The sequence below is a fragment of the Octodon degus genome, unplaced genomic scaffold, assembly GCF_000260255.1.
Source record: "Octodon degus isolate 3935 unplaced genomic scaffold, OctDeg1.0 scaffold00035, whole genome shotgun sequence".
Lineage (NCBI taxonomy): Eukaryota > Metazoa > Chordata > Mammalia > Rodentia > Octodontidae > Octodon > Octodon degus.
The window spans coordinates 12,615,651-12,624,967 of record NW_004524611.1 but is presented as its reverse complement, the minus strand read 5'-3'; the positions used below and the strand labels follow the sequence as shown (position 1 = coordinate 12,624,967).

The 9,317-nt window shown below is 43.4% G+C and overlaps 1 protein-coding gene across 11 annotated transcripts in view; it reads left to right on the top strand.

The window, feature by feature from the left end:
• Gtf2i (general transcription factor IIi) overlaps window positions 1-9,317 on the top strand; it is a 118,563-nt gene that overhangs the window by 80,703 nt on the left and 28,543 nt on the right. For all 11 annotated transcript variants that reach the window (XM_023714475.1, XM_004630419.1, XM_004630422.2 and 8 more), the window contains 4 exons: window positions 1,557-1,615; window positions 2,342-2,413; window positions 4,980-5,163; window positions 6,472-6,530. In XM_023714475.1, the coding sequence (XP_023570243.1) occupies window positions 1,557-1,615; window positions 2,342-2,413; window positions 4,980-5,163; window positions 6,472-6,530 (374 nt within the window). The remainder of the gene's footprint in view (window positions 1-1,556; window positions 1,616-2,341; window positions 2,414-4,979; window positions 5,164-6,471; window positions 6,531-9,317) is intronic.

Here is a 9,317-nt window from a genome sequence, read left to right as displayed (position 1 = left end):
TTAGAGTTGAACCCTTTCTGTCTCTCTGGGAAGATGTTCTGCTCCTGAATCAGCTGGGTGGGTCTTGCCTCTAGCTTCTTTGCAGGGAATTCTGCTGAAGGATTCCCTGCTGGGCCTGCAGCCTGGGTCGAATCCTGTGGGTTTTTTTAAGGAACTAATTTTCGAGAATCAAGTCATTTAGCAAGAATACACTTTGATTACTTTTGCTTTTGGTTTCCTTTTTAAATTACTGGTATGTGTTGTGTAAGCTTCTTATTAGTAAAACATTACTTTAAGTCAGATGGTGATTTTATAGTGCTTAGCAAATGCTTTACTTCACAGCCTATTAATACTGTTCAAATAGTGTGTATCTCTCTGGTGTAACCTCATGTGTGTTCCTGACATCCCCTGGGGAGTGGCATAGTCCTGGCTCTGCTGGCCCCTGCCCTGCCCTGCCCTGCCCCAAGGAAGGTGGGCAACCAGACAGTGTTAGAGGGAGAGAGAGGTAAGATCGATAGCAGAGATTCAGTGGTTTATTAATTATGTTGGGTGAGATGTTTGGATATTATTTTTTAAAAAATGTCATGCCCTACAAGTATGGATTTAAAATAGATTTAGGGAGGCTGGGGAGATAGCTCAGTAGAATAAGCACAAGGGCCTGAGTTCAATCCCTGGTTCTGCCAATAAATAAATAAATGACTAAAATGGTAACTTTGGGGGTTGCAGAGTATCAAATGCAGGATTTCAGCTGCATAGCAATGTAGCAAATAAAAAGATTCTATAAAAAAAGTAAAATAAATAAAATAGATTTAGGATTCTTTCCCAGTTTATAGATATGTGGAGGGGGTAGTAGTCTTCAATGTAATATGAAATTGAACAGCCTGGACTAAAATGTAAAGTTCCTTTGGTTTGCAAAAGTACCTCTTTTTGCAGTAAGGACACATGATTTGTGGCACAACTTACATGTCAGTTTTCACTTGTCATTGTTCTCTTACTCTGTAGAAACTTGACAAAATTAAGTTTGACACGTTTCCACCAGCTTGAAGTGCTGGTAGTACAAATGGATCTAATCACTTTTAATTAATCTTTTTACTAACAAAAAGTCACCTAGTGGGTACAAGCTGCTTGGTCGAAAAGCATACAAATCATATCCCTGTCACAAATGTGTTAGTTGTGCTCAGGAATGCAGATTTTCTTTTCTTTTTAAATACCGAGCTTTGGGCCGGCCAAATAGCTCAGTGGATTAAAGCACCTGCAAGCAGGCCCAGGGCTGGGGGTGCAAGCCCCGGGCCTGCCGTGCCTTCCCCGTCCCCGGGGCATGCTGAGACAGCATTTGAGACTGGGCATGATGGTGCACACTTATAATCCCAGCTCTTAGGAGGCTGTAAACAGGCAGATTATTCTGAGTCTGATCTAGTAGTGAGACCCTGAACACCCTGAAGACCCTTCCCTAAAATACAAAAAAAAAAAAAAAAATTAGACACCCAGCTCAGCGACTGCACATTATGTACATACCAGTGGCTACCACTGTGCGGGGTGTTGTGCTGTGAGTACTCAGTGTCTCCTTCGCCTTCCAGACACGAGCTTCTGAACTCAACGCGTGAAGATCTACAACTTGACAAGCCGGCGTCAGGAGGTAGGCTTCTGGGGCCCGTCAGAAGCTGTTCCACGTACGTGACGTCCCACCTATACTAATGACGTGCCTTCTACAGAGCACACATTGGAAGCATTCTGCCTAGTGTGCTAAAATAATGAACTCATTTTTTTAGTAACCCATTATAAGCACATGTAAACATCGAATTCCAAAATAGAATCAATTAAAAGAATTAGGTTCTAGTATATTAAGTAGGTCATTATCTGAGACTGCATTAATCTATTGGATGATTGTTCATCAAATGTGTTTTATGTTTTATGTAGGATATACAAAGATTTACCTTGTAGAACATGTAGCCATTTCTCTTGTTAGGTGTTTTTGAAGCAAATGTGCCTTAATTTTTGTCTCGTTTGCTTGCTCTGGAATGGAATGGGCGGGAAGACATGGGAGCCCGCATTGTTGGTATTTTGGGTCGTAGAAGTGTTACTAACATTGTCATGGCAATAAATTCTCCTTCCAGAATCCTGCCTGTGGCTGTTCTCTGGCAACCCGAGCTCTTCATTACCTTGAATTTCCTTTTTTTTTTTTTATGTCATAATTGTTTCTGTAACTACATTGTGAAATCTTAGGAATAATTTTAGTCACAGACAGGGATTATAATACTTTTTTCTTTTATATATATATATATATATATATATATATATTATATTTAATAGTGTAGGTGCTTCAAGTAATCAAATTGAAACTTTCTTGTGTTTATTATTACAGTGAAGGAAGAATGGTATGCCAGAATCACTAAGTTAAGAAAAATGGTAGATCAGCTTTTCTGCAAAAAATTTGGTAAGTCTGCTTTTCCCTGTGACTAAACTGTATTTCTGAATAATGTAATATTTAAAAAATTTTGTTTCACCTCCAGAAAGCAAATGAAGTTGGATTCACATCCATGTTTTTCTTACTGCTTTTTAGTAGGAATTTATTTACAGAATTTAATCCTGTACGGAAGGGCAGTGAATAAAGAAACTTCATTGTTTTTGTTCTCTCTTCTGAGCAGAGCTGGGCTGCACCCCAGCTCTGTGCAGGCGAGCCGAGGCCTCTGCGGCCGTGCTGCATCGCTGCCCTGAGTGAGGACTTGTCGCTGACGCAGCTGTGGTCTCTCTCAGCTGGCGATCCTTTTCTCAGGCCTTGCTGCCCTGTAAAGAAGGGAGCGTCAATAGTAGGCCACATGCAGCCGTGCACCTGCATGCGCACACACATACACACACGTGTGGGCACACTCATCCACTGGCCATCTGAGAAGGCACTGGGACCCAGTGTCTGACCTACTCCCCTCAGCAGCACCCCCATGTCACCCCAGGGCACTGTGCATACCAAACACCTGCTTTGCAACTGTACCACACCCCCCAGCCTGTCTTACTGCTTAAACTCATCCACAAAGACTGATAATACATGGGTTTGGTTTGTAACTATAAAAACCATTTTCTCTTCTACTGTTCAAGTTTTCCAGCTTTGTTGTTTGTTGGCCTTTCTTCTTGAGCCCATCTCATGTTCAGTGTGCTATTTTCATCTCTCCATAGTTTACTGGTTCAGGTTGAGAGCGTGGAGCTTGGCCCTGAGCCCTCTTTCTCTTTCTTTCTTTGTGTTTTCCATCCTGTTTCAACACAGTAGTACATCAGCTGTGATGACTTCAGTCTTCACTTCCTGGCTCAGAAACCTCCTAATGCCAGATCTTTATATTTGCCCACCTGTTTGATAGATCCTCAGGCTTCACACGACCTTAGGCATTTTTGATTTCTATCTCTAACATGTTTCTCTCCCAGTCTCCCCAGTGGTTTATTTTCTCCATTTAACATGCAATCTTTAAAATTTTATTTTATTTTTGGTACTAGGGATCGAACTCCGAACCTTGCACTTGATAGATAGGTGCTTGTGCTACTGAGTTATTTTCCCAGCCCATTATATGCAGTCTTGCAAGGCTTGCGATTCTGCATCCACAACACATCCTGCTTACTACCTCTTGTTCAGTGCTGTGACTGTAACCCCACCAGGTCCCAGTGCAGCCAGATGGCTCTCAGAACTGTAGGGTGGCACTTGTTCTACCCTGGTTCAGTGTGTGCAATGCTCCTGCCGCATCCCTACAAATGTCACCATGTAGCAGAAGTTTTCCCCAAGTGTCCCAACAGAAGCTGTGGTTAGGCTGGCCCCCTGTGTAGGCTCAAGCAGGAGCTCAGCACATACTTATTGTAGGAATCCATTTCCTGAAGATGTTTTTCAAGCCAGCAAAAATCTCTGAGCATTTTGATCACATAACATAGGTTGACCCTCATCAAATTAGAACTCTAGAAGAGCACTGAAGTACCTCAGACTGGCCTGGTAAGGAAGGCTGCGGTCGAGGGTGGGGCTGTGGTGGGAACAGATGCCTGTGAGCTGAAGTTCTGGTTTCTGTCCTGAAAGCCAAGTCTTCCTGTGCTCTCGTGTTCAAGAGAGCTGTAAGATGCCAAGTCTTCTTTAGTACAACTCCTGAGCTTAGTCCTTAGACTTAGTCCCCAACATGTTTTCTGTATAATCCATGTGTTCATTGTTTTTACTAATTATGCTTTTAATACTAAAGTGTTAATACCCCTGGAAACTCATCATCCCTGTCACAGTGGCGTCTTCACAGTTGATGTGGGGGCGGCAGGCAATAAAGAGCATCCCCATGAGCAGCTGTTAGCTCCGCCCTCCGGTGTGGCTCTCAGGTTGAGCTTCTTACAGAAGCAGCCATGTCTGAGAGTGTTGTGGTGGCTGCAGAGCGTGCGACTTTTGACTGAAGAACGAGCTGCCAGTTTACCCCAAGAAGAGCTGGCCAATTTTTCACTTTATCATGGGTATGAAACTAGAACTCAGGAATCGTGGACTGGAATTGTATCTCAGGTGGAGCATTTTCAGCACAGGGGAGGCCCTGTTTCCTAGTCCCAGCCCTGCAAAGAGGGGTGCAGGACAGGGGCGTGCAGAGCCAGAAAGGGGTTAGTGGTCAGCAGTGCAGCCGCACTCTGGGCGTCCTCGCGCGGTGCCTGCGGTGTCCCTCCAGCTGCGTGTGGTGGTGTTCATGTGCTGCTGTCCTCTGTGGTCCTCCTTTTCTCCTGTTCCTCACTTTGATGGGAGTGTGGTTGCACTGTGCTGCCCAGGCTTCCTCATCAGTGTCTGGGCACAGATCCTCACGGGATCTACGGGCATGGGCGCCACACCCCCTCTGCCTTTCATCCCTTCTGATGCTGAAAAAAAGCTTAATCTTTATAGATCACATCTCTTTTAATAATTAGTAAATATGTTTCCAATATTTTAAAAAATTGCTATGTACCTTGCTCTGGACTGTACCAAAATATCATTTCAGTACAGACTTAGCCCCCTGAATTGCTTTGATCTTCAGCTGAAGCCTTGGGAAGCACAGAAGCCAAGGCTGTCCCATACCAAAAATTTGAGGCCCATCCCAATGATCTGTATGTGGAAGGACTACCAGAAAACATTCCTTTCCGAAGTCCCTCGTGGTATGGCATCCCAAGGCTGGAAAAAATCATTCAAGTGGGCAATCGAATCAAATTTGTTATCAAAAGGTAAGATTATTGTCTATAGAAACAAGTCTAACTGGGCATGGTGGTGTGCGCCTGTAATCCCAGCTCTTGGGAGGCTGTAAACAGGCGGATCACTATGAGTCCGATTTAGTAGTGAGACCCTGAACACCCTGTAGACCCTTCCCTAAAATACAAAAAAAAAAAAAAGAAACAAGTCTAAGGTGTTTCCTAAAGGTGGATTTGGTGGAGACAGGCCTTTTAATCCCTTTCACAGGACTTCTCTCTGGATTTTGAGTCATAGTAGTCCATTTAGACTCAATGGTATTACACAGGTATTTACATGGTGCAAGCAGCAGATACCCAGTATTGACTCTGTTTGAACCTTGTCCTTGAGAGCCTTCATCCAAAGTTCAGTGCAGTGTAGTACTGGAGAGTATTTTCAGGGGAAAAGCCTGGAGGTCCAGGCTGGGCAGCTATGCACACAGAACAGAGGATAGGGCCATCCATGCAGGGGACTGGAAGATCCAGTGTTCTACTGTCTGAATCATGCGCTGCAGGATGGGTGCTGTTGGGTGCAGGGTGCAGTGGGGTGTGGCCTGAAGGAAAGCAGTAGCCTGCGGATCCTGGGACAGTCTTAGCGTTGTGTGGCAGGAAGGGGATTCTGGTTTGATTCTGAAGGCCAACAGAGAAGGTGGCCCAGGTGCTGGATGGGAAGGGAGGCCCCTTGTGTTCACAGGAGTGCTGACACCCAGGCTCGGGCTTCTGTGCCAGTGCGGTGGTCCTGCATTTGTGCACTTTGGTGGGGCTGAGGGATGCATGAAGGAGGACTTCACTTTTTTGTTTGTTTTGTACCCAGTATGGAACTCAGGACTTTGTGCTTGGCACTGTGCCACTGAGCCATATCTCCGGCCCTATTAATAATTTTTATTTCTAGCTATTTTGTGGTGTAGGGCCAACCTATGGTACCACATACCTGAAACCCAGGGCATGGGAGGCTGAGGCAGGAAGGTAGAGAATCTGAAGTCAGTCTGGATTACACAGCCTGTCTGAGACTGTCCTGGACTATGTAGTCAGACTCTGCTTTTAAAAAGAAAAAAATTGAGTTACTTTGGAGGAAAAAGTGACTATTTTGTACTCTAATCATAAAATGCCCTTGAGAACATCCATGTAATCTCACATGAATTGTGTGCAAACTACTATTTTCCGGATACAGTCACCAAAATGCTTTTATTTTTGCTGCATAGGAAAGGATCCTGGGCCATATTTAGGAACAGTTAGCAATGTGTGGCTGTGTGGGAAAGGGCTGCTGTTCCTAAATGCTGTGTTGTTAATACCAGCTTTATTTTCCAGACCAGAACTTCTGACGCACAGCACAACTGAAGTTACTCAACCAAGGACGAACACGCCAGGTACAATGAGTATAAAATCCTATCCTTTCCTTTGATTTTATTTTCTTCAAAATGTAATCTTTGGGGCCGGGCACACATGGCTCAGTGGAATAAGCACTTCCCTAGCAAGTTCAAGGGTCTGAGTTCAATCCCCCGTTCCACCAAGAAAAAAAAAAGTTATCTTTTAGGGCCAGGGAGATGGCTCAGTAGAATAAGTGCTTGCCTGGCAAGCACAAGGGCCTGCGTTCAATCCCTGGTTGGGGGGGGGGATGTTCTGTTAACAATGTAATCTTTTATGTTCCTGGACTTCCTCCTTCCCACAACTTGCCCCCAAATACACTCTGGTGTCAGCTCCACAGAGGCAGCTGGTGGCCACCATGAGCACAGACACCGCAGTTGGCTCCAGCTCTGAATCAAGCCGGAGCTGTCTAGGAAACAGCCACCAGCATGAGCCCTCCGCGGCTCTATGCTCTGCAGCAGCTGGATCCCTACTACTGCATCCCTACTACTTGGGGTTTTATTCATTCGCAGCTGGTGTATATTTTGCACTTACAGTGTCCTTCAGTTCCCAGTAGCCTGACTTAAATAACTTTTTTTTTAAATAAATGATTCATACTTTTAATGGTTTAACATATAAAGAATAATATTAATACTTACATATTTTAAGAAAGCAAATTTTAGGAACAAAATTTAGCATGTACTTTAAGACAAAGGATCTATTAAATTTCAACAGTTTTAAAATTCTTTGACCAAAAGAATAGGATTAAAAACAATAAAAATGAAAAGAAAATAAAAATATAGCCTTTCTGCTGGTGGACACCGCGGAGGAAGCATCATCAGGCTCTCTTCCGACTGCCGTCATGTCTAAGTCAGAGTCTCCCAAGGAGCCCGAACAACTACGGAAGCTCTTCATCGGAGGGCTGAGCTTTGAAACAACTGATGAGAGTCTGAGGAGCCATTTTGAGCAATGGGGAACACTCACAGACTGCGTGGTAATGAGAGACCCGAACACCAAGCGTTCCAGGGGTTTTGGGTTTGTCACTTATGCCACTGTGGAGGAGGTGGATGCAGCCATGAATGCAAGGCCACACAAAGTGGATGGAAGAGTTGTGGAACCAAAGAGAGCTGTCTCAAGAGAAGATTCTCAAAGACCAGGTGCCCACTTAACGGTGAAGAAGATCTTTGTTGGTGGCATTAAAGAAGATACTGAAGAACATCATCTACGAGATTATTTTGAACAATATGGAAAAATCGAAGTGATTGAAATTATGACTGATCGAGGCAGTGGAAAAAAGAGGGGCTTTGCTTTTGTAACCTTTGATGACCATGACTCTGTGGATAAGATTGTCATTCAAAAATACCACACTGTGAACGGCCACAACTGTGAAGTGAGGAAAGCCCTGTCCAAGCAGGAGATGGCTAGTGCTTCATCTAGCCAAAGAGGTCGAAGTGGTTCTGGAAACTTTGGTGGTGGTCGTGGAGGAGGTTTTGGTGGCAATGACAGTTTCGGTCGCGAAGGAAACTTCAGTGGTCGAGGTGGCTTTGGTGGCAGCCGTGGTGGGGGTGGTTATGGTGGCAGTGGAGATGGCTACAATGGATTTGGTAATGATGGAAGCAATTATGGAGGTGGTGGAAGCTATAATGAATTTGGCAATTACAACAGTCAGTCTTCAAATTTTGGACCCATGAAGGGAGGAAACTTTGGAGGCAGAAGCTCTGGGCCCTATGGAGGTGGAGGCCAATATTTTACCAAACCACGAAATCAAGGTGGCTATGGTGGCTCCAGCAGCAGCAGTAGCTATGGCAGTGGCAGAAGGTTTTAAACACTTCCAGGAAACAAAGCTTAGCAGGAGAGGAGAGCCAGAGAAGTGACAGGGAAGCTACAGGTTACAACAGATTTGTGAACTCAGCCAAGCACAGTGGTGGCAGGGCCTAGCTGCTACAAAGAAGACATGTTTTAGACAATACTCATGCGTATGGGCAAAAAACTCGAGGACTGTATTTGTGACTAATTGTATAACAGGTTATTTTAGTTTCTGTTCTGTGGAAAGTGTAAAGCATTCCAACAAAGGGTTTTAATGTAGACCTTTTTTTGCACCCATGCTGTTGATTGCTAAATGTAATAGTCTGATCATGACGCTGAATAAATGTGTCTTTTTAAAAAAAAAAAAAAAAGAAAAGAAAATAAAAATATACATAGAACTAGCCTACAAATATGATTAAATGTAGTTGAGCATAACAAGTAATTATTTTTTTATTTTTATTTTTTTATGTATATTTCCATGGCACTTTTTATTCTTTTCTGCTTGTTTTATTTTTTGAGTAACTTGTTCTTTTTTATAGGTCTCATATTGCCTTAAATCTATTGGAATGTACTTACTTTATTTTTCAAACAATTCTCTCTTCTGTTTTCTCCTACTGCATTTTTGGTTTGTGTTTGTTTTGGGCAGTGAATTACCTTCAGGGGCCTTTCTTCTGTCCTTCCTGATCTTTAGATGATCAGGCAGGATTATGGTTCACTAATAGAATAGGTGGTTGCATTTCAGTTGTACTCCTGCATTTGTTTTTTTCTTTTTTTAAATTTAATTTAAAAAAATTTTTATTGAGAAATAATTATGAATGAGACAGTTTCACAGCTGATTAATAGGACAGTCTCTTAGTTACCTTTTACTTGTTGCTGGGACAAATATCTGACATTCAAAATGAAGGAAGGAAAGGTTTATTTAGCTCACAGTTACTGGAGGGTTCAGTCCATATTCCGCTGGCTCCAAGGCAAACACAGCAGTTCATGCAGCAGAAAACAATGAA